Genomic DNA, 26,236 nt, shown 5'->3' on the forward strand with positions numbered 1-26,236 from the left:
GTGAAAAATGACATTTCTATTACAACTGAGAATATTTAGGCTTTAAACGTTTAAATTGAAGTACATAGTTTAGTATTTCAAATATCTGACGCAAAAGATCCATCGCATGAAGTAAATCATTACATTTATACGACTTTTTCATCTTAATAGACATATAAAGGGAGTAATATCCACCCTATGTGAATTAAACTGTCACTCCTACTTCTTTTCAAATTTTTAGAGTAATGAAGGGATCTGGTTCCTTATTAAGACATTTTGCTGGCATGGTGACACAGTGGTTAGTTTAAGTCCTGGGCAATGCCCATTTGGTAGCCCACTCGCTTCATGTCTCTCCTATAGCCTTGGTGGGTTTTTCACCCACATCCCAAAGCTATGAAGGTTAGGTTATCAGCTCTGAATCGGTGTGTGTGAGCTGGCACTTGATTTAGTGTTAGTTCCTACCTTGTGCCCAGTTCTGTCAGGTAAGGCACCAGAGTTCCACAACCCTGAATTCAATTAAGTCAAATTAGCCCTTTCTAAACATTTTAAAAGTTTGTATTAACAGCTGTGTGCAAAATACATGTCTTTAAAGCTGTCATCTGACATACTGGCTAAAGCCTGACAGGACAACAGAAACGTGGAGTTCAGCTAGTCAGTTAAAACTGCACTGTGAGTCCTGTCAAATATGATGCTGTGCCAAGTCAGCATTGCATTAAATCTTCACCTTGAAATGCAGACAGCCATTCCAACTCAGTAAGAAACGTAATGTCATTTAATGGTAAAGGAAACATAATGCAAAGTGTGAAGATGCCTCATCCTGAAAATCGTACCGAACCAATCAGGAGGACAACCTTGGGCCCAGCTAAATGTGGGCTTTAACTATTAAAATAGCAGATCATAGTGGTCACGATTTAAAGCTCATTCTGCCATGACGAGAACCTCCCCCATCCCCCCATTTCCACACCCATCCCTAACAAAATGTGGCACAGACCCCTCAGGGTCAATATTGAGGCAGAAGACCTCACAGAACAGCAGCACCCCTGACGCATGACCCAGCAACCAAATCCAAGGCTGGCGTCACTCTGCCACAGGCTTTCACATAATGCTAGCTAATGGCACTTTCTTTCAGTCTCAAATGAAGGTCCAAAAGGCTGGTGTACGCAGCCAGCTATACTGCATCAGGTCTTGACTTTCTGGCCCTTTTTTGTTCTTTTTCTGCAGTATTCCTGAATTTCATGTGTTCATAATTAATACTAACCACTTGGCTCCTTCTTGCTTTCCAGTCTTTTGAAGGTGTCCAGAGCAGCATAGAAAACATTTGTAGAAGGAACCGCCTTACTCCCAAACCATTTTTGTCCTTTCCTCTGAGCAGCGGCAGAGCCAAAACAGTTTTCAAAGTCCTGATAGAGGCACCTGTTTAATTGGCTGGGCAAACCAAATTCAGTATAGTTTAGTGTGAAGAAACTGCGGTATTGTGACAACTACCCATTCACCCGGCTGGTAGGTTTAAGACTTCCACTGGCCAACTCAGCAGGTCCAAACCTACAATGGAAGGAAATCCAAACTGAGCATGACCCAAGCCCAGAAAAAAAGAAAAAGAAAAACACAACAATAACAACAACAACAAAACACCAAGGTGTCGAGAAGGAATGCTAACCTTAACAGTACTGTCAACTGCCCCAGAGAAAAGTCGTCCCCTGGATACTGCAAGGGCTGTCACACTGCCCTGATGGCGTAGCAGGGTTTGTGTACAAATCATGTTATCCATGCTCCACACCTACAATCAAAACAACAGAACAGAGTCAGTCATTGTAAATAATAAAATATTACATGGCAATCTGGAAAAGATCTAGGCAGTGGACGTGAGTAAATTAGGTGAATGACCCTTCCTCCCAAGGGCAAGATTGCGAGTACATTGTGCCTCACGCTGCTGTACACATTTTGAAGCAGCATTTAAATCAGTGTGTAGTATGGTCCACTGATTGGCATTTCTTCAGTTTCCCCATTATAAAAACCAATAATCTCTTCTTCCTATCCTCTGACAAGACACAAGAAAATGTCCTACAACTCCTAAAAAGAAAAAGTCCAAAATTAACGTAAATAACATGTTAATATGTAGGAAGTAAAAGTATTTGATAAAATTGAACAATGAAGGGTCTAAACCTTGAATGTACAAATTAGATCATAAATGGTTTTAAAATTATGAAGGCACTTAGCACAGTTGCTAAATTTAGAATTAACTTTTCAGTTTGGACAGAGGTGAAAGATGTCTGAGGACCTTCAATCTTCAACTTGGTGTACTGCAACAGTCACATACATAGGGGCTGATAATCTGTTCACATCAAATATTGTTTTTTTGCTCCTCTCTTTCTGCTTATGTTCGGACTACTGCTAGAGGCCCCATTCCAGAGTTAAAAGAGAAAAAAACGTAATTGACCCTGCTTGGTCTACAGCGGGATCACACACACAAATGTACAGCCCCCTGTCCAATACGAAGACTTGCTCACTAAACACCCACCCACAAGTTCTCGGAGGTACAGACCATTTATCCTTGAGGTTGTTCAGCAGATGAAGTTACGCAATATGGACAAATAAGCCTTCTGCTCTTTTTACTCCCATCTGTGGAATAGGCGTCCAGGAACATCAGGGTTTCTACAACATTGACTGATGTTAAGACAATTTAAAGACTCATATTTATCACTGTGCATTTTAATAGATAGATTTTTCAAAAACACCACTCAGTTTTTACTGTTTTATCAAATTTCTATACTATGTTTTTATTATTATGAACCATCTTGAGATGACTCTGCTTTTCACATATGCTATAAAACAATTACATAAAAACACATTCAGTGTGTGTGTGTATACTGTATATCAAATCCATCTCCCATTTGTGGTCTGTGTTGAGTTTCATTTTCTTCCTATGGCCAAATGGGTTTTCCTTCAGGTACTTCAGCTTTCCTTCCACATCCCCAATGGAATGCTAGTTAGATTAAATGGCGGGTCTAAACTGGCCCTAGTATGAGCAAGTATGGGTGTGTGAATGTAATGTGCCCTGTGATGGACTGACATCTTGTCCAGGGTTGTTTCCCCATCTTGTGCCTGATGCTATCAAGATAGGGCTCCAGCACCCTGTAACATGAATTTGATTAAATGTGTTTAAGGAATGTATGCGTGTATGCATATTTTATATAAAATACATACACACTGTACATAAACATACACACATATACATAAATACTGTACATAAACATACATCACACAAAAGGGTGATCAAATTTTTTTTTTTTTTCGCCTTATACAATTTCTTGTATTAGGAATTTGTTAGTTTTCGCATGTCCCTTGGGGTAAGAGCACAGGGTCAGCCATTGTACAGCATCCCTGGAGCAATTACAGGTTAAGGGTCTTGCTCATTGGCCCAGCAGAGTAGAATCTCTTTTGGCAGTGATGGGGATTCGAACCGGCAACCTTCTGGATACCAGCACAGATCTTTAGCCTCAGAGCCACCACTCCGCCCCAAATATTTAAATCTAAAGCTGAAAAGGTCATTCTAAGGTGCTGATTTTGTAAGTATCCAAAGATTGGCTTTTGTAATTCATATATTTTAGCACACAGGTTTTGTTTGTGGTTTACAGTGTATATGTTTTTCACTCCACAACTAAGTGAACATGGATGCTGAAACCACAAAATGAAGTACTGCAGAATCACTATGACAAATGACGGTGTTTGGTTTTGGTTAACAGTAATTAGTCTAAAATTAATCTCTGAAGGAGTGTTGTTTTCTAATACTGGTAGTTCAATGATAGTACAGTATTTTAATTTTGACCGTTGCATTTTAAGGATGAAAAGTATAGGAAAATGTATTTTAAAAAAAACAAAACACTATCAAACCTAAAGACAAATGCCATTTTGCATTGCTCCAATTTCCATTTTTGAGAAATATAAAGTGTAAGGAGGCCCCTCTCCCAAATGGAAGCTAATCTGGCAGCAGATTAAAAAATCTCTTCAGAATAATGAGCAATGACTTCTCCCCGATAACACAGAGGTAGAGCTGGAGGTGGAGTGAAAACTAGTTTTGTCATAATATTCTGCAAATAGAGTGTCGACACATTTTGATATTTCTGTTTGTTTGCTCCATTTTTGTGTTGCCAAAAAAATGTATTGCTACCATTGCTGAACTCATCCTTATTCTTTTAAGGGACAATTTTCAAGTAGAAGTTAATTGTTACAGCTATGGTATACACTAAACTAACATACGAAAATCTTTGGGTGTGTGCATTATTGAACCATGTACAGGTATATGTCATGAAGTAGATGTATTCAGTACATTTTTAAGGCTTTGTTTTCACATCTGGAATAGTGCCCCATAGACCTTATTTTACAATAAAAGTTTTACTTAAGAACACAATTTCCAATGGAAAATTACTGGACACAATTATTATAAATAAAACAATTTCACCTTTGAAAAATACAGATCTTGTCCTTTAAATGCCACTCTCAGAATGTGAAAAATTCTTTTTATTGGTGCAAGAGGAGAGGTAGTGACTGGTAATGTTATAGTGGCTGCAGCTTTCCCAGTTTGAAGATCTTGACTTTGCTGGCGTCCTAGCTGCCCTTTCCTCAAAATCACACCATTTGCAGGAGAAGTCTTACAGACTGAACACCTTTGCCAAGCAAATATGCCTCAATATCACTGCCTCTAAAACACAAGTGATGTGCATAAATGCCAATCCTAGTGCACCTAATACAGTAAATAATACTCCACTCAAATATGTTTAGGAGTTTACATTATTAAATTATCTTGGCAGTCTTGTTAGTAAGCAAAGTGCAGCACAAATGGACTACAGAGCAAGACTTTAGAAAGCATGCAGTGCTTTAGCAAGACTTCAGCCCATCTGGAAGTCAAGACAGTACAGCCTGAGAAAAAAGGTCAGACTCTATAACAACAATGTCAAGTCTGTTCTTTTGTATGGCTCTGAATGCTGGCGTGTTTTAAAGGGAGACTTGAATAAGATCAATGCCTTCCACGGTGGATATCTCCAGAATATTTGTCTTATCTTCTGGCCCATGAAGATCTTTAATGCCCTTTACAAGAAAACTAAGAGCCAGAGTGTTGTACTGGAAATCATGCACTGAAACACTTAGGATGGCTTGACCACATCCTCAGAATGGACCACAACAGTATACCTATAGTTGCTCTGAGATGGACATCACCTGGGAAGTGCAAACAAAGCTGACCGAAAACAACCTGGCGGCAAACTATGATAAATGAGCTGAAGGAGACAGACCTAACATGGTGTGAAGCAGAACATGTAGCTTAAGATCGGACTAGATAGAGGCAAACCATCAATGCCTTATGTGCCTTTTGGCATGAAGAGGATTAATAATAAAAATAAGATATTAGAGCACAAAATGCTCCATATGTGTTTAAGTTAAGTATTTGGGTTCAGTTTGTTTTTATATAAGGAAAAAAAAGAGTTTGCTATGAAACATTTAACTTGTAAAGATTATCACATAAACATTAAATACTAAACACTGCAATGACAAGGGCTCATCTCATCAAGTTACCACCCACAGCTATGTTTAGTTGATATACTGATGTATGTATCAGAGTATTCTCAGTCTGACTGTGATGACTGTTGAGATTCTTAAATCATTTTTAAATGTGGAACTAGAACTCAAATGGGATGATGAATTTCCTCATGGGTTTTTCTTAAGTGTAACAGATTAACACATTGTATCCCATAGGGATATGATTTCAACTCATACTTGTATCAAATACCGAAGGGAATAATACATTGCAATGTATTATAAAATCAATATGGAACAAAAAAAAAAATTCTGAGTATTATCACAATCTGACCTAGGCATCATGATTTTTTTTTTCTTTGAAGCAATTCCACCCCCCACCCCGGGAGCACACAGTTCACACATTTAATATAACCTAAAATGATTTAGCAAACTATATGCAAGTAGCAGAAATACTTACACGGAGAGAACGGTCATAAGATGCACTGAACACTTTGGTTTGATCAGGTGTAGAGATGACTGCCAAGGCATACACGGTACCCACATGACCAGTCAATGTTCGCACCTGTTCCTTGGACTCAATATCCCAAACCTGCAGGCAACACATGAAGATAACAACTCCATATTTTTTTAGCATACCACTAAGCCCATATATTATTAAAACCAAAAGCAGTGATTTGATAATGATAATTTAAGTTAGACAAAGCTCTAGTTAACTTACGTGGATAAGGTTTTCATAGGTGCCACAGACTATATGATGATTGGTCACAGCAATGGAGTAGACACTTCCCCCTGAGGTCTGCAACACATGGACACATTCAAGTGTCCGAATGTCCCATATCTGATGAAATCAAGTAGTGAAGAAAAAAATATGTCATTAGGATACTTTGCTCAGATACCCCTAAGCATATCCACATACCAAAACTGGATTAAGCTGGTCCAATAATATCTGATGGTTGGACAGACTTCCAAATATGACTTTAAGATGAATCCCCTAGTCTAACAATGACTAACAAAGTAGTAAAAGGATGAAGTGGGGAGACAAATCTTAAGTGTATTAGTACAGCCTAGCATGTTCCTATATTACCAACTTTGACTTGGAAGTTGTATGTCAGAGCAAAGTGAACTCTGTTGATTTCCTGAAGGTAATGCTTGAACTGGGAGGCTCTATATCAGGGGTTCTTAACATGAGGTCCGTGGATACCTAGGAGGTCCATGGATGGGTTTCAGGTGGTCTGTGATGGTCAGATACAAATTAACTGTTACATTCACTATACAGCCCCGTACTGTTGATTTAGAATAGATGTAGTAGCAGTACCACTAATAGCAGTAGAAAACATAGTAGATCTGTTTTAATTTGCACAAGTGGATGGTATTTCATAATTATTAGAGTGGGGTTTACTTTTTGCATAAAAAGCAGTGTTTTTTTTTTTTTTTTAGATTGTTTACTTTAATGTTTAATAATACTTTGTGTATGTGATATATGTATGAGACAATCAAATCTTGATCAATAAAGTATATTATATTTTTAATGGGGTCCGTGACTCAAAAAAGGTTAAGAATCACTGTTCTAGATGTTAAAATCTCTCCACCTGCTCAATCAATAATGTTCCACAGATGAGAAGGTCTAATGTTTAACATCTAGGACTACCTACTTTGATTGTCTGATAAGATCCACTGTACAGGTAGTTCTGAGATGCAACAAGAGCTCGAACCCAGTGGTTAAGGCCAGTTAGTTCTTTCTTTAATTTCAATTCAGTTCCCACGATATCCCAGACCTAAAAGACAAAAAAGCAGGCAAAACAAATTACTGGAAAAAAAAACAAAAAAAACAGATGTCTTCAGAATAGCCCTGACACTACAACAAGCAAACTACCAATCACAAGGTCTTACTAAATTTTGGGCCCGTGGTTTCAAAATTACTAAAATCAATATCACTAAAAGCATGCTTCTCTTTCCTACCAAAAGCAGCAGATAAGTTTACCTACAATTCCTTCTCTGGTCAATGACTTATAAAAAGTGACCACCTGACTTTACACACCTTGATGGCCTTTAGAGATCCACTGAATAGCAAGTTGTGTGCGGACACAAGTGTGCAGACAGGATTGTCGTGTGCCCGAATGGTGTTCACCTTCTGGAGTGTTTGTATATCCCAAACCTGAAGGGCATGAAGTGAATCATCAGCAAATATCAACAGCAGAAACATGCATAGGACATATGGGATTTAAGGAGTGCGTATTCTCTCTCAAAATCTGTAATGGCTGATGTTAAAAAAAAAAAAATCTAGCAAAGAAACTAAAGAATATCCTAGAGCTCTGTTATACTGTTGATTCCTTGGACTATAAAGCATACTTACAATGATGGTGCAGTCAGCAGATCCACTGTACAATCGACTCCTGGAAGAGAAAGTCAACAAAAAGGAGTTTTTGTTACCCATGCTGCCTACTTTGTGCTATTTTTTATTTTTGATTTGAATGAGTAAAGACCATTAATTAATACAGAAATTTAAATTATTCATACTTTATACAGTGCCTTTTACATTCCTAAATATTGAAGACTAGCAATCTTAATGCATTTTGTGGTCTGTGTAGTATTTAGAGGCAAAGTTGACTGTGAAAAATATTACATAAAAATGGTTGCTGTGATAAGATAGTAACTTCCTCATGAGCTCAAATACAAATTCATATAAACACAACTCTTCAGAGTGCAAACACTTCATGACAATTAAGTTTACAAATTTCCCTAGATGGTCTCAGCTTCTGTAACCAAACTCTGGGATGCCTACCACTGCTTTACATGTGCACACTTGTATGGCAGTTCATGAAACACTAACCCTTGAATGCACAATGCCAGGACTATGCCATCATGTCCCTCCAGGGTCTTTTGGCATTTGTATGTCGTGCAGGTGTCCCAGACCTGAAAAAAGTAAAAGCAGCTCAGATTTACAACTAAACGTCTACGGTTCAATGCAGCTAAGTACTTATATTATATGCCTGCACATAGAATGTACCTTGATGGTCTTGTCAGAGGAGCCACTGAAGAGTAAGTCACCAGTAGAATAAACGCAAAGGCACCACACAGGACCCTGGTGCCCCACAAAGGTTCCCTTACACTTAAATATTTGCTGTGGGTCATAGGCTAGAAAAAATAAACAAATAAATAAATAACACAAAAGTAGTTTGAGACATTTATACAACAGGATGAGTAGCATATAAGAAATGAGCCTCCTAAACAGAAGGCAAACTAAAAAGCGCAACATATACAGAGATACTTACAGCCCAGGATCCCCATGTTGAGCCTCGCATTAATGTGTGACAGCTCATCCTGAAAGCAAAACAAAATAATTAATATAAGCAAATCTTTCTCCATAGGAGTGCAAAGCTCAGAAGTGAGACTGTTATCCACTTAGGGCTCATTAGCACATTATCTATAGTAAGCATGAATGTTCCAAGTAACAAAAAGTGAACTATAACGATTCTTACATTTAGCATGGAGGCATCCCGGCGAAATTCCATGAGGTCTTCACTCAACTTGCTTTGGTTTTCATCCAGTACATCTGGAAATGAACACATATCACAAAATGAAATCAACCACATCAATGTGAACATGTCACCAAATAAGATAAGCAAAATTAAAAAAAAAAAAAACAACTAACTAACACACTTACCAAACTTAAGCTCAAGGTTCTTTTCAAGCTGATCCAACTTCTCTGATAGTTTCCCTAGCATGGAGCGCAGGAAGGCAATGTCCTGATCCTTCTGTGCAAGTGCCACCTGCATCTCGTGGAAACGATCATCAGTCTGCTGTAGAAATTCTTTAAGGCCTTCAAACTTGCAAACTTCCAGATGAGTCTCATAGGTATCCTGGTTTCCTATAAAAGTGCATCTAAACAACAAAATGTGTTACACAGTGATTCACAGGAAGAGGTAATGGTTGTTTAAGTCCTCCCAGGTAAGGTACAAGACAGCCTACACATACCCATATTTGGAGTGTGGGCACTTGATGTGTTCGCACTCTTTTAGATGTGCCTCCAGATTCATTTCCAAAAGAGGTGGACAGTTGGGGTTGTTGGGACAGCGGACAGGTCTATAATCGCAACTCCCTTCATGTTCCCTGGAATCCAGTTATAAAATAAAAAACAAAAAGCATGAAATTCCAGAGATTAAAGAAAAAAAAAAAACATTTACGAAGAAAAATCATGAGAAGGTCTAAAACACATCATTCCCAAGATCTCAATTACAAGCTAGGCAATACTGGTAAAAGGGTATGGCTAGTAAAATGTTGAGATGCACTGCAATCTCAGTATAAAGTGAAATCTTACACATGTACATGAAAATAGAACCTAGTCATCTATGTACCATCCAGGGTTGTCGGGAGCCATAAACTAAATTGGTATGACCAGAGATAAGGCAAGAAACAACCTTGGATGTGGAACAAGTACACTGCAGGGCACACTTACCTTATACTCAATAAGGATGATATAATTTAGAGTTGCCAGCTTGCCAAATTGGTTTAAAATTAAGAATGCTAATTAAGTAAAAACCTGCAGCCATTGTGACACTATGGGACCGGTGTTCGTTTTTCCAGGTATAGTGAATACAAGTGTGCAAACTGAATGAATAAGGAATATTAAGTTATCGTTAATGTTTATATTATTGGACAGAATAGTGGTGCAATGTTTAGCACTGCTGATTTGAAGTTCCAGGATCCCAAGTTTAAATCTTGGCCTGGGACACTTAGTGTGTTTTTTTCTAGGTTCTGTGTTGGGTTTGTTCCCCCACATAGAAATGGCACACAGTTCATAGTAAATGGCCATTCTAAAGTACCCCGGTAAAGTGTATTCCCTGTGTGGGACTGGCATTCTGTCAATTGATAGTCCTTTGCTTTATTGATACCGATAGAAGTACTGGCTCCCAGCAACCCTGACCTGGTTAAGAGAATTAATATAAATAAGGATAGTTTTACATAATTTTAATAATGAGAATATTATTGTATCATTAAACACTTTACTGAAACTATATTGGGTCTATATTAAAAGAAAAAAAATCACTCATTAAAATGCTAAAACCATAAGATCATCAGAAAAACAGGTCATTTGCAATTCAGCCTAGCATAAGTTTGTTAGTTCCTCTTCACCCTATGTGTCCTTATTAACAATGTCAACTTGAGACGTGAATGACCCGAAGGTACTACTTTCAGATACATTATTAGGTAACTTGTAAAATGGATAGTATCTTACTTTTAATACATGGAAGAAATATTTTCAGATAGTTGTACTAAATATAAATTTAACTAACACCAATCTGTACTACTTTTTGTCCTTATTAAAAAACTAACAATAAAGTATTCAGGGTGGCACAGTAGTGCTGGGGGTATTGCTGGAGCCTCACAACTCCAGAGATCATGTCTGTGTCGGGTTTCCCGATGTACTCCAGCTTATTCCTAAACATCTAAGATGTCAGAACGGCGCTGTCTAACAACCTTAAACCTGCCAAGGATGAGCGAGTGTTCCAGTTAACACTATAATTAAATATGTTGGTTCAGAAAATAGATGAATGGATAGATGGAACTGGCATCCACTTTACTTTTCTCTGCACAACTTTAAAAATTTACAACATGGCTCAGTTTAATTTCCTTGTGCTTACTCTGAAAGGATTAATCTCTTCCTTCCATGTTCCTCATTTCTCCAGGAGTCCTGGGATATGCTTTTCTCTGGTAGAAAGATCATTCTCACCACATTTTCAGTTTACTCACAATAGTACTTTAAATTTAAATGTAATAAATTAAATTCTGAGTATTATTGTTTAGCAGAAAAAACATGGCAATCTCTTCTCTATCAGGTCACCAAGAGTCAAAATTATTACATGAAAGATGCAACAAGCAGCAACTTTTATAGTCATAAATAAGCCAATTAAACCTATTTTACTGGAATGATTTCTGCATTAATGTTATTTGCAGAACAGTAGTAGTATATTAAGCTATTCCTTGCTCTTAGAATTTCACTTAGAATATCCATCCATTTTCTAACCAACTCATGCAGTTTTGGGTCACAGGAAACTGGTGCCAATACCAGCAGCATCCAACTTTGAACAGGACAACAGTGCCCCCACAGGTCACACTAGCAAACATATACAGAGTAATTTGGAGATCCCAAGTAACTTAACATGCACATTTACAGAATGTGGTAGTAAAACACACTGACACACAGGGAGAACATACAAACTCCAGACAGTGCCGAAACAAGGATTCTAACACCGGACTCTGGATCTGTGAAGTGGTAGGAGCACTAACTACTGTGCTACTGTGTCTCCAGCTAAGTACAAGTTTGTCTGATGAAAAAAAAAAATCAGAATTTCAGGTGGAAGCCCACATAGACATAGGTAAAGCATGCACACAGAGCAACTCCATTAGCAATCAGTGTACAAGTAGTATGAGTAAGCATTGTGACCTATTATAAGCATTCTGTCACATCTTAATTAACAATTTTGATTATTCATCAATAAATTCATGAATTACTGGGGCTAGAACCTTGATCTTCATTCAAAAGCTTATGACCTGAAACATGTTGGTGAAACGACAAATCTGAGGTAGCGGCAGCCTCAGCAAGGTGACCTGTGCCTGTGTGTTTCTTATGAAAAACTGATCAAGAAGATGGCATGACAGAAAGAAAAAGAAGAGCAGCAACATCTGCTGAGCATGAAGCAAATTGCAGAAGCCATTTACATGATAGGAAGAAGAATGACAGCTGTAGCCCCTGATGAGTGTCAAGCACACACTGTATGGCAACCTGCTGGTACTTTCGAACCACTGGGGCTAGAACTTTGATCTTGGTCTTAATCAAAAGCTTATGATCTGATACACCCTGAAAAGTCAAAGAAATTGAGAAACTGCCAGCCCTGAGAAAGTAATCAGCAAAGAGTGATAGCAGAAATAAGAGTGGCAACATCTGTTTTACTGGTGGGCATAAAAGTTTATCATAATAAAAAAAAGACCATCTATTATTGATAATACCCAGCCCTACGGATGGTATATGTAGTGTGTCCTAAGGTATTACCACTGATGACCCGAAACGATTCAATTTGATTTTGATTCACAATATCCTAATTCAATTCAATATTGATTTTATCTTGATTACATTAGTGTGCATGGATATATTTGAAGTGCTGGCTTTTTTAGAGATTATTTAACCATGCATAGAAAACACTAATATAATGTGATAAATTTCAGTAACATGATTTGAAGGGTGTCTGAATAGTGACTTCATAACACATGCATAAGAATGGAATGACATTTAACAAGCAAAACTTGATAAGTATTGAACAGTTAACATCAGTATTTGCAAGATGTGGAACAAAATGATCATTGCTAAAAAAAAAAAAACTTTTCACAGCACTGCACATATTCAAAATTCACCATAATTTAACTAACATAACGTATGTATCGCCACATCAGAGTCCACAAAAATTATTGGGGCTCCTTGTTTTAATACAATGCTTTACAAAACTTTATAAAGCATCTACATCATCTTGAGAACATTATTAAAATATAATCAAATATAGCTTCTTAAATAATAAGATGTTATTCAGTAACCTATTCATGTGTTATGAATCTCCATGTAGACACCCTTTAACTACTAAACTGCTACTAAATTTATTCTTCTATAGGACATTTAAAATAATCTTTAATTAATCCAAATTAAAAAGATACAACCAGAAGACTCATGTCTTTGTATAATTCTACAAGTTATATATATCTTCAGATTCTCAAATGTAGCAGTTTAGTTAATCCGTCTCGAAAATTTCGTCTCGAAAATGTGTCCTCAATGTTCCTCCTCAGAGAAAAAGAAAGCATGTTAAAACAAGGGTCTAGAGCTGATTCTTATTGACAGCAGCATTGGATGAATGGATGGATGAAAACATAAAAAGACAAACAACCATCCATCATGACTTACAACAATGTGGTACAGCTTATGGAGCTACTTCACATCAGCTGCTTTGGGCATACACTCACTTTGGTATCGCAGGCTGCTCTTAAAAATACAACAACTACCACCTTGTTCAAACCGGTGAGGCACATTGAAAATTTCTTCCACCGTAGCAGTACAGCTAGCCATGTGCTTAAATTGAAAAAAAAATGTCTACTGGACTTGTCAACTTGTGATTGATGTGGTCACGTGATTGAACAGTACATTGGAGATACTAGAAAGGTTTTTAGAACAACAGTCAGCAGTTCTGCACAGAGGCAATAAGGTTGTTCCCAGTGCAACTGGTATGCAGCACTGTTACCTGCAAAACATCCACCACAGGTGCACAGTTATTTTTAATGTAGTGATATGTGATTGTCATGTAGGAATCTGCTGCCCTGGATGCCCAACTGTTGCAAGTTAGGGCTCTTCTCTCCACTGACCTGAGAGACGTGGCCATGCTTTGCTCAAGATCCTCATAAAGCATAAGTACATTAACTTCACTCATTTGCTTTCTGGTTTGATATAGCATAGCACAGTTCTAAAACCTGTATCATTGGTCGAAAGCCAATGTTTTCAACAATGGTGTAGGGTCTCTCGTCTTTACTGATAAAAACTGCTATAGAAACTATATCTTGTTATTTCTGTTATTTTTTCGTCATGAGGCAAATTAAATGGATTAAAAGGAAGCTGGGAGCTAAACACAGTCTCCAGCACAGATTTACATTCTACTCGTTTGGATGTCGACTGACATGGTTTCGGATTTCTCAAATTTGTTGTGTTGCAACTTAACTTCTGAGTTACACAGCATGAATATGGTTTTGCTTGTATCCAGTTGTTATTTACCAATGCACTGTTTAATTGTCGAAAGGCACCGATTTCAATTGAGGACGACACACCATTTTATGCTAAGTAGTAAAGTGCTTTTACTGTAGAAAGTCTTACAGGCACACCAGCGACATCTACTGGTTTGATGACCAAAAGGGAAGATAATCAATTACTATAGGTAGATTTTTTGCTTAGGATAGAGATTCACATGACCAATCTTTACACTATTAGATCAATACTGAATCGTTTAAATAAAAAGTAACGATTGATTGGAAAATTCAATATTTTTACCCAGACCTAATCATCAGAATTCACAATCAGGTGTAAATATTGTTTTTATTGATCATTTACTTTGACGAAGAGCTTCGCAATATGAAAGAAAAGGAAGTGCAACGACATTGTCTGACATCAGACACATCTTGGAAGGTGCTTAATACAGGATACAGAATGCAAGAACAAGAAGAACAGGGAAATGCATGCTGACAAAGAGCGCTACATTGGAAAGTTACATCACTGAGAAGCTGCATTTTTTCATCATGAAAACAAAATACTGTCTTGCCAAAATGGATAAGTTCAGCTCACTCTATTATAAAACACCTTTATTGGAGGTCTGTGTGTTTCTTAGTAAAAATGTACCTTACAAACCTCCTAATAAGTAAACGTTAACCCTTTCAGGTGATAATTAATAAAATTCCTTCAGATATTTATTTTGCATTTGAGTTAAGTAGGTTAGTACAAACCAGAAAGCTCTTAAAAACATGATTTACTAACAAAATATTTATTAACCATATTTCTAAACTTAGTCAGTGTTTGGAATTGCAACCAATTTGTTTGATTTGAACAGGGCTAAATTAAAATTTTCCAACACTGCAAAAATATTGTGAACTACATTTGCAAACTAAGTAATTAATGGTAAGTGATTTTACACATATATACTGTGTGTATATATATGTATATATATATATATATATATATATATATATATATATATATATATATATATATATATATATATATATATATATATACACACACACACACACACACACACACACACACACACACACACACACACACACATATACAAGGTTTTAAATCATACTTATCTTTTTAGAAATGTGCCTTTTATCTGTGCAACATTGTCCATTTAAGTCAATTATGTATGATTTTGGCCAAGTATGTACATAAAATATTTTAAAGATAGAAATTATACAAAAATAATGTTAAATATGGCTAATTTTAACAAATGAAGTTACACTAGAAATGTGTGTTGCTAGTTATACCCACAACAAGTTATGTAATCTGCAAGCAACAGTAAATACTTTCTTGCCTGATTTTTGATTTTTATTACAATGAATTTCAATCACTTAGTATTTCTTGCCTATTTACTGAGGTAGAAAGAATTTGAAAGTTACAAGAGTAAGAAGCATGCCTCATCAATTGCAAAGCTACCTGAAAATGTTGTTAAATTGCCCTGATGTGAGAGTGTGGGTATACCCTCCACTAAGGAGATAATCAATTCATGCACTTTGTGATTCTGAAGTGGATGAGTGGAATCAAATACAGATGGATTAAGCATGTTAGAAAATAATCATAATTTTAAAAAAATACATATGTTGGCAACATTGTTGTATACCGATTGTGTTGCTGCCTCACAGCTTATGGGGCCCAGGTTTAATCCCTGGTCCAGTCACTATTTACACTGGGGTTGCAAGATCTCTCCATGTCCGTGTGGGTTTTCTCAGAGGAGTCCAGCTTCCTCAGCAAATTCTAAAGATGTGCATTTTAGGATAAGTGGAGGCTCTAAACTTACTTGGAGTGAGTAAATGAATGTGTGTATGCATATCAGCCCTGCATGAGACTGACGTAACTCTGCATGGTAGATTCAATGCCACAGTCTCCCTGCCTGTCACCATGATTTAAAAACAGCAGGTTCAGAAAATAACTGGAAGAATGGATACTGTTTTCTAGTTAATTAAACGCACAAACCCAGTATTTTTCTTCTGGTATAATCACGGTCTCAAAAGTCATAAAGCTGCCTACATCATCACTTTAATGTCTATAGAAGAACTTATTACTGTGTCTCTATTTTAATGTTATACCTTTATTGCCTGATGTTATTTTTTTTTTTTTTGACTGCGGAGCGTTTAACATAACTATGAAAGAGCATCAGGCCAGTAAATTATTTTTGGAAGGCGAGAGAGAGAGAGAGAGAGAGAGAGAGAGAAAAGGCCTCACTTCCTGCCAATCAGCTTGATGGTGAACGGGCAGCCTCTGGGGTCCACTTCGAAGGCTCCTGGCTTTCCACTGCTTGCTGCTCGGCAGCCATATTTACAGTGAATGAAAAGCTCCCCAATCTGCTCAGCGACAGCAATGTTATTCACCACCACAGTCAGTTTAGCATTATCCACAGGACACTTTTCTGAAACAAACATAATCAACTGACAAAATGAGCAAAATGTAAGTGAAAAAATATCAACAATGCAAGTGAAAGAAGTTGTTCAAAAACTCAAATCTTTCATAGCTTACCAGATGTCAAGGCACATCTTCTGCAAAAGGTGTGCTTCAGGAAAATAAAACATAAAAAATGTAAGAATAGTGAGGTTAGAGCTGTCCAGTAAGGAGTAGTCCAGCCCCACAGGCCTCTCCCTCTCCCTGGCCAGTGCTCTAACATCCCAATGTTATGTACAGCCCCCTCTCTTCCTGTTCAACACAGCTGCCAAGCAGCACAGGCTTCCTGCTCAGAGGTGGTTTTTGAACTTGTTGCTCTAACTTGTCAGGCCCTTCATTTCAAGGCTCCTCACAGCTGTAAAACTAGCAAAATAATGGACAGCTAAGACCTCCCTACTGTACCACTGCGTGCTTCCTGTCCCCCATACTGAAGAATTATAACAAGCTAAATAGGCATATCAACTCTCCGTAATTCAAAACCCACCCCCACAGGAGAGGACTATGTAGCTGCCACAAACCTCCCAGTTTCCTCTGATAACAGCATGGAATAAAGACATTACTTACCCCACACGTTGTGATCACTGGATCCTTAAAAACACTGCAGCACAACTGACAGCAAAGCTTTACTGATGGCTGTTCTGCAAAAACAAGTGGTTCCTGAAAAAAAATTATAAAGTAAAACTCAGAATTACAAATTATAAAGTGTGACTGGGTAATTTTGATTATTAGTAGCTTATCATAGACATACCACCTCATCTTCTTCTTCATGCAATGAAAATGTGGAACGCAGTGACATGGTGGACTCTGAGTGCAGGGAGCGCACTGATATTGCAGAGTCTGAGCGGCGGGGTGTGCTGATTGAAGGCTGAACAGAAACACAGAGACACCGAAGATGAAGAAATACTAAGGATTTTTATTCTGGTTTCCACCTCCCTGTGTCCCATAAATGACCAAAAAAAGATGAGCAAAATGCCAAAGCACCCAGTATTCAGAAGGAGGAGACCCTTGACACATGCGACTCACTAAGCCCAGCCCGCTTCCACAGTGCAGCAGCAGGAGAACTCACACTTTTTTACACTTTATGTTCAGGCTGGCTGAGTAAATGCAAGGACTTCCTGCAATTCATTTAAACAGGAGGTTTGCTGGAAAGCTTCCTTTTCTTCAAATGCAGGCAAGTTAACGTCCCAGGATAAACTCACTATCAATTATAAGTTAGACTGCACCACCTTTAATCTAAAATTTAGACATCTTCCAACCATTTTAGAAGAGTTCCTGACTCTACAAATTCAGATTCAGCTAAAACAAAGGAAAAATATTTGAGCCATGTGGGTTTCTGCTGTACATTATGTTCAAGTTGGTGGCCTACCATAACATCATCCTCATCACGGGGTGAATACGTCATGGTACTGGTAGATGATGGAGTGCGCCGGTGCTGCTTGAATGTGTTTGTTCCTTCGGCTGAAAAACAGAATCAGAACAGCATTATCTACCAGAAGGACACAAACTTATAAGAGTTCTATGGCATTACCTTAGGTGAGCTTTTCCTACCTAATTCAAGCTGATGGATCTGTGTGTTAGACTTTGAAATTAAGTAACCCTTAACCAAGATGCTAAGTGTTCAGACACAACTATGTCCAGTTTTGGTCAGTATTTGCCTCAAGTGGTGGAATGATCACAATGTAAATCTGATGCTACCCTAAAAGATAAACCTTGTGAACATAATGAATCAGGTAAGGCAGTCACCTGTGAACTCACCTTTAGTGGTAATAGTGGTCACAGCAGCAAATGATGGACCAAATGTTGTCTCCATTCTAGTCTGATTGAAACAAAGAAAGAAAGACAGGCATTCAAAAAAATAACTGGTGCCCACAGTCTAACAGGCAATCTAATTTTAAAACTATGCTCTTCTATCCCCACAGTCTAACAGGCAATCTAATTTTAAAACTATGCTCTTCTATCTCTTACCCCACTGACGTTTTCAGATGGTGTAACACTGACTGCTCCGGCAACTGCTCCAGAAAAACGATTATAACGTGGAGTCTTACTTGAAGTCATAATCTAGGGCAGACTTCTAAGTCACATGCATGCAAGCTGGACCCTGTGAAGGACAAATACACTATAGGAATTTGTACATTAAAATGTGGGAATGAGCCTTCAGAATCAGTCCTAAACTTAAAAAAGACATTTAAACCCACAAACAACTTACAGATATAATCTACAAAAACAGTTCAAAAAAGAAAAAAATGAAGACATGCAGCAGCACTTGGACCCTTTGAAAGTGGCCTTCTTCATCAATATTCAAAACATGTTACATATGGCCTGAGATGACCATTAGTTTTCTCAGAAAATGACTGTACAATACAGATTGTATCTTGTCTTATGACTCTTACACCCACACTGTTGGCAATTAACTTGTCATGAATTTGTGCAATGTGGAAGCTAAACCAGTTTACCCAGTGTAATAGACAGCCAGGGCTTCTACTCTGCCAGGACGCCTTCATTAGTGAAGGACTAGGGGGGTGAGCTTTCACGGGCCATTACCTCCCATAGAATGACAGAGGTCTGTCCCCTTAGCTTTGGACAGTGCCGTGTGTTTGGAGCGTGGAAGCTTAGGCCTGTGGGGGCCTGTGGTCACCGCCAGGGGGCACATGGAGAAAGGCAGAGTCCTTCATGGCAGAACTACTGCACATAAGGAAATGCTGCTGGAAGAAGATCAAGTAATACCTGGAACATTTCTGGGTGCTCTATAAAAGGGGCGGCTTTACTCCATTCAGGGAGCCAGAATTGGGAGAGAGAGGAAGACACTTGTCTGAGAAGGAGTAGATGCAGAGGGATTTAGGGAAGAACTACTTTGTATTTGAGTGTTTATTTTGCTTATTTTCTTGTGCATAGGTGGAAAACCAAAAAGAAAAGCGTTTCCCATGCTTTAATAAAAGTCTTGTGTGTGCTGGACTTGTGCTTGTGTCCATTGTGTCGGTGAGCTGGTGCACTCACTGTCGGTCTCACCAGTTTAATACGCAATCATAGAGAAGGAAAATGTGCAAATTCCACTCATGCAGCAACAAACTCAGTATTTGTGAGCCAGCGTTTCTAGTAACCATGCTGCCCTGTTGAGATTCACATCATCAGTAAAATTCTAGGATGTTCATGAAGCCTTATGACTCTTGTACTGTAGTTGCTGATTAGAAAGAAAGTCGTTTGACATTATCTTCAACTAGCCATCCTGTGGCTCTGGTGAAACAGGCCAGTGAGAAGGGCCCTGCCCAGCTCCCTACTCCTGATGTCACGCTTCCCCTTTCCCTCGGTCCCCAGTCTGTGTCTCGGATTAGTGCAAATAAATCGCTCCTGCAAGCGAACTATGATAGCGCGATGAGAGAAGTCACAAAATCAACTAGAATGTTCAAGCAAATTATAGAAAAAAACACAATCTAAATCCGTTAAGTAGTTCTCTCGTGAAAAGCCGACAGACAGAGAGATGCTGGATTTCATATATATATATATATAGAGATGAGTCTTTCTTTTAAAAAGGTGGTCTTGTCACAGATTCTCTTGTAGACATAGGCGTGAAATGTAGCCTTTATCTGTCAATACATATTTTTTCACTAAGAAGTCAAACAAGATCACCCAAAATATGAATCCACCCATATTTCTAACCAATAATGATCCAGCATGTAACTCACTGCAGCCTTTCTGTAATTATTTAAGCTTAGGCCTGTAGCCTAGATATGATACAACCCAATAGTTCTCCTCTGATACAGTAGCTGGTAAAAATATTCCCGTTACCTAAGACTGCTTGTTTTTTGGTTGGGGCAAAAAAGTTTGCTTCTGTATCTCTAATTTTAGCCTCTTTACACTGGCTGCCAGTTAGCTTTAGAATTGATTTTAAAATTGTGCTGCTGGTGTTTAAGTCATTACATTGATATGCACCTGCCTATTTATCTGAATTTTGTGTTGTACACCAGCCAATCCGAGATCTTAGATCTTCCGGTCATTTGTCTCTTGTGGTCCCTCGTGCTAAGTCCAAAACTAAGGGGAACAGGGCTTTGGCATCTGCTGCACCTCATCTGTGGAATTCTTCATCTTATTATATTAAGGAGTTTCCTTTAACTGAACTGTTTAAAACTATGTGGAAAAATAAAAATCAGTTATTGATCAAATCTGGTGTGCGTGACAAGGGCCACGAAAAGTCTGTCTTGCGACAAGTGCAGCTTCTGTTTTCTGTAACAAACAAGAAGTTACAAGTGCCCAACCGATGACCTTTAAAATTGTGTAACTACTGATCCAAACAAAATTATTGTAAAGATGTAATGTCTTGAAATTCTTGTGCAACTAAAGTCATAAGGTCAAATTTTGCGCTTAGCATTATAAAAGATTTAGGACACCGACTTCTCGGTGCAGATGAAGGGCAGGTGTCCTAGGACTGTGCTTCTCTGTCATTCTTACCTTTGTCTGGTGTGTATTAATAAAATATTTTTTACTAATTTTAATTATATCTCTCTGTCTTCAGTCACAAGAAATGACACTAGAGAAAAAGTGTCCACAACTAGATTGAAGACGTATTTATATTCTCTAGTATATCTGTATATAAATTTAGATAGCTTACATTTACACCTGGTATTAAAATTAATCTCCACCTCATGTTAATGTGTGCAGCACAGTGTACTATAGCTATTTAGAGTCAAGGATGTCACAATACCAGAATTTCCATATTTGATACCAATACCAGTGAAATTTCACAATACTATATACCTATTCAATACCACAATGAAAACAGAAATCCCTTTCACGGATTTTGTAACAGTAAAAAGTACCTCCACTATCCAAGTGAACAATTTTGTACCTGCTTCTGTAAAAGTATATAAAATATATGAATACTAACAGCAACAGCAAATTTACAATAGTGGTATATCAATTAAGTAATTGACTAGTAAACTAGTAGTGGCATTCATAAATATTAAATTATAATGCAAGGCTTGAATTTAATTTGTGATAGACTTGAGGGTTCCTCCAGTGTAACAGTAAATTGAGGGGATGTTGTAATCTTAAGGGATTTCAGCACTAAGCTTTTAAAGAATGATGTCATCATGGACTAACCTTATTTGTCGTACCGTGTCCATATTCTAATTTTATTCCCTGACATTTTCTCTCCTGTAACTGAAAAATACTGTTTAAAATCCATCCATCCAACCATTATCCAACCCGCTATATCCAAACTACAGGGTCACGGGGGTCTGCTGGAACCAATCCCAACCAACACAGGGCGCAAGGCAGGAAACAAACCCTGGGCAGGGCGCCAGCCCACCACATATTGTTTAAAATGAATAATAAAATATAAATTTAAAAATTATTACATGTGTACTGATGAATTAGTGAACTCCGAGATAATTCAGGGTATTTTCATTTAAGCAAACTCTTTAAAGCTGTTTTGGTAAAAACATGCCTTTAGAATCTGCGCGTTATCTTTCTGTCAAAGGATTCCTTTGTTAGGTTTGTAACTTTCGCTAGTGTAAAATTTATATTTGTATCATAAGCTGGCAAAAATAAACTTTACTGAACACTAATGAATAACAAATTAGTCAAATTAATTCAAATTTCAAGTGACACAAACTCCTGGGGCTTTAATTGTCCAAATTTGTCAATTTTTTACATTTGTTGCAACTTCAAAGCTTCCTGTGTAAAACCAGACTTCTTAGTTTTATATTAATTCATTATTCAAGAACCCTTGTAAATACAGTCTTTTTTGTTCTGTTTTCAGAGTATATGACATGAGTGATCAGACATTGTTATTTTCTATTATGGGTACAAACACAGAATTCAAAAATTAATGGTCTGATGTTACTTGTAGTCCATTACTTGTAACCAAGAGACATTACATTTGCCAAAGTACCATTCAAATATATGATACACTGTACAGTGATGCTTGAAAGTTTGTGAACCCTTTAGAATTTTCTATATTTCTGCATAAATATGACCAAAAACATCATCAGATTTTCACTCAAGTCCTAAAGGTAGATAAAGAGAAACCAGTTAAACAAATGAGACAAAAATATTATACTCGGTTATTTATTTATTAATGAAAACGATTGAATATTACATATTTGTGAGTGGCAAAAGTATGTGAACCTTTGCTTGCAGTATCTGGTGTGACCCCCCTTTGCAGCAATAACTGCAACTAAATGTTTCCGGTAACTTTTGATCATTCCTGCACACTGGCTTGGAGGAATTTTAGCCCATTCCTCCATACAGAACAGCTTCAACTCTGGGATGTTGGTGGGTGTCCTCACATGAACTGCTCGCTTCAGGTCCTTCCACAACATTTCGATTGGATTAAGGTCAGGACTTTGACTTAGCCATTCCAAAACATTAACCTTATTCTTCTTTAACCATTCTTTGGTACAACGACTTGTGTGCTTATGGTCGTTGTCTTGCTGTATGACCCACCTTCTCTTCAGATTCAGTTCATGGACAGATATCCTGACAATTTTTCTTTAGAATTCTCTGATATAATTCAGAATTCATTGTTCCATCAACGAAGGCAAGCCATCCTGGCCCAGATGCAGCAAAACAGGCCCAAACAATGATAGTACCATCACCATGTTTCACAGATGGAATGCAGTGTTTTCCTTTCTCCAAACATAACGCTTTTCATTTAAACCAAAAAGTTCTATTTTGGTCTCATCCATCCACAAAACATTCTTCCAATAGCCTTCTGGTTTGTCCATGTGATCTTTAGCAAACTGCAGACGAGCAGCAATTTTTATTTTTGGAGAACAGTGGCTTTCTCCTTGCAACCCTGCCATGCACACCATTGTTGTTCAGAGTTCTCCTGATGGTGGACTCATGAACATGAACCAATGTGAGAGAGGCCTTCAGTTGCTTAGAAGTCACCCTGGGGTCCTTTGTGACCTCGACGACTATTACACGCCTTGCTCTTAGACTGATCTTTGTTGATCGACCACTTCTGGTGAGGGTAAAAATGGTCTTGAATTTCCTCCATTTGTACACAATCTGCCTGACTGTGGATTGGTGGAGTCCAAACTCTTTAGAGATGGTTTTGTAACCTTTTCCAGCCTGATGAGCATCAACAACTCTTTTTCTGAGGTCCTCAGAAATCTCCTTTGTTCATGCCATGATACACTTCCACAAACATGTGTTGTGAAGAGCAGACTTTGATAGATCCCTGTTCTTTAAATAACACAGGGTGCCCACTCACACCTGATTGTCATCCCATTGATTGAAAACACCTGACTCGAATTTCACCTTCAAACTAACTGCTAATCCTAGAGGTTCACATACTTTTGCCACTCACAAATATGTAATATTCGAACATTTTTCTCAATAAATAAATGACCAAGTATAATATTTTTGTCTCATTTGTTTAACTGGTTTCTCTTTATCTACTTTTAGGACTTGAGTGAAAATCTGATGATATTTTAGGTCATATTTATGCAGAAATACAGAAAATTCTAAAGGGTTCACAAACTTTCAAGCACCACTGTATATGCTTTCACAACGTTTGTTCTTACTGCACGGAAGTTTGCCCACAAATGACTAACACAAATTTAGTGTTTCTAGATGTGTATTCAGTATACTGTTTTGCCCTTGCTGATGTAACAGTGTGTCTCTGCGATGCTTTTCTCTCAACACAGTACATGATGTATTACTAGAGAGAGGTGCTTTAAAGCACCAAATCATTAAATAGATTTTATTTTGGTATTAACAAATTGAGCAGATCATTTCATCACCAGTGTACACAAGTCAAGTACCCACTTTGTTTGAAAATTATCTCAATACTTATTTGCCACATCTATTGTTAACACTACTGGTGGTACACTTACATGAGTGATTCTGGATGTGTGAGAGATTTCCCCTTCAACCCTGAAATGAACTGGAGAGATATGTGCAAACATCCATTTAGAGAATGAATGCGAAGTCTCCATTCCTTTGTCAGGACTGTGGAAGGCATTGTATTAAAAAGTAATTCATCTTGACATTTCAAATAATAAACCCGAGTCTGGCAATTAAATGCTCAATTTCTATAACTTCTGCTATTTTTCCTTTCAAGACGCAAGATGTGAAAAGAGGGTGACAAGCCACAATGCCTTAAAGAACATTAGTATTTTAGCATGATGCCAACGGTGCAACAGTCTCATGAATGGGGTGCAAGCCCAACTTCACATATGCTGCTGCCACGCTGCTCACTTTTCAAAGCTGCACAGATATCATAGCTGACCACCCTACCTGAATGGTGCCACTGCCCTACATGATTTTGTCTTTTCTGCTGACTTGGTTGTTTAATGTTGATAGAAATTTATTCAAAATTAATTTTCCACTCATGTTAAATGTAATCGCTATCCATTTCTGCCCAACTCCAAATCTATTCTGTGTTATCCATCCCCAGTGCGTTTACACCCAATCATGATGTATGTTCATGCAAGATATAACAAAAGATGTACTTTGCTTTAGCTACAAATTCTCGCTTGACTTTATATGCTGATTTTATTTTTTTCTCCCAACTCAGTTCTGGTTTTGGTCCCATGGCTGCTGGTGGCTTGCTTAATCTGCTACAATGTCTAAAGAAAGAAATACCTGATAAAAAGGGAAAACAGTTTGCAGACAAAACTGGGGCAGAATAAATGATGATGATGAACAGAGAGGTTACTTTTGTGTCTTGCTTTAAAACAAAAAATATGGCAGTAGTTGTTTGGTTGATATAGTGCTGGGCGGTATGACCAAAATTCTATATCACATTATTTTTCAAATTTATACCGGTTTCACAGTATTCAACGGCATTTTTTTCCATGCATGAGTTAACCACATTTTCCACTGCAATTACTGCAGTGGACTGGCTAAGAATAACCTATTCCACTGTCATGAGAATCGTACATTGTACAAAAAAACATTTTAATGTGCACACAAGTATTAATACAGGTTTACATGGCCCCATAAAGTGATAGTTTTCAAGGAGGGGGGCACTTATGAGGCACTAATGAAGAGAAGGAATCACATTGCATGACAGTTGCAGTCAAAATATAGAACCTTTTTATTGAACAAATTTTGCAAATAACTTAAACTAAAATTTTGACAACATATTGTCAACCATCCAAAGAGGCATTTAGACTAATTAAAATATCCAGAAGTGCTTGTCAAAAGTTGTATTGCACTGAACATGTCTTAGAAAAGGAATAAATAGTAAATATTTTTGGTAAACCAACTACACTTTCTGTTAATGTTAATAATCTTTTTCCATTGACATGTTAAAGTTACTATTTAAATAGCTTTACCATCATTAAACTGCATAATATTTAAACTAATAAATAATAATAATAAAATAAATAATTGTGCATCTTCCAGTAATAATACAATTACTTCAAAATGCAATTGCATAAATGCAGAGAGTTGATGAGGTGATTGGGGCGAATCACACCCGATCATTCTCTATTGCTTCATCGGCTTACTGCGGCATGTGAATAAGGCGCTGTGTCC

At 37.6% G+C, this 26,236-nt stretch overlaps 1 protein-coding gene across 3 annotated transcripts in view; it reads right to left on the reverse strand.

The window, feature by feature from the left end:
- Window positions 1-729: 729 nt before the first annotated feature.
- traf7 (TNF receptor-associated factor 7) overlaps window positions 730-26,236 on the reverse strand; it is a 32,268-nt gene continuing 6,761 nt past the window's right edge. The window contains exons 2-21 of one of the 3 annotated variants that reach the window (XM_039775966.1): window positions 18,716-18,848; window positions 18,506-18,566; window positions 18,117-18,208; window positions 17,502-17,615; window positions 17,315-17,407; window positions 16,829-16,862; window positions 16,538-16,721; window positions 9,487-9,621; window positions 9,176-9,393; window positions 8,991-9,064; window positions 8,784-8,832; window positions 8,519-8,646; window positions 8,342-8,424; window positions 7,865-7,904; window positions 7,550-7,666; window positions 7,164-7,286; window positions 6,230-6,349; window positions 5,969-6,100; window positions 1,637-1,756; window positions 730-1,521 (exon numbers count right to left, since the gene is read on the reverse strand). In XM_039775966.1, coding sequence (XP_039631900.1) covers window positions 1,507-1,521; window positions 1,637-1,756; window positions 5,969-6,100; window positions 6,230-6,349; window positions 7,164-7,286; window positions 7,550-7,666; window positions 7,865-7,904; window positions 8,342-8,424; window positions 8,519-8,646; window positions 8,784-8,832; window positions 8,991-9,064; window positions 9,176-9,393; window positions 9,487-9,621; window positions 16,538-16,721; window positions 16,829-16,862; window positions 17,315-17,407; window positions 17,502-17,615; window positions 18,117-18,208; window positions 18,506-18,566; window positions 18,716-18,805 — 2,022 coding nt within the window. In that variant the 5' untranslated portion in view covers window positions 18,806-18,848 and the 3' untranslated portion in view covers window positions 730-1,506. Of the gene's footprint in view, window positions 1,522-1,636; window positions 1,757-5,968; window positions 6,101-6,229; window positions 6,350-7,163; window positions 7,287-7,549; window positions 7,667-7,864; window positions 7,905-8,341; window positions 8,425-8,518; window positions 8,647-8,783; window positions 8,833-8,990; window positions 9,065-9,175; window positions 9,394-9,486; window positions 9,622-16,537; window positions 16,722-16,828; window positions 16,863-17,314; window positions 17,408-17,498; window positions 17,616-18,116; window positions 18,209-18,505; window positions 18,567-18,715; window positions 18,849-26,236 lie in introns of all 3 variants that reach the window. The other 2 variants (XM_039775965.1, XM_039775967.1) reach the window with 2 other exon arrangements.

This window comes from Polypterus senegalus, chromosome 13 (assembly GCF_016835505.1).
Source record: "Polypterus senegalus isolate Bchr_013 chromosome 13, ASM1683550v1, whole genome shotgun sequence".
Lineage (NCBI taxonomy): Eukaryota > Metazoa > Chordata > Cladistia > Polypteriformes > Polypteridae > Polypterus > Polypterus senegalus.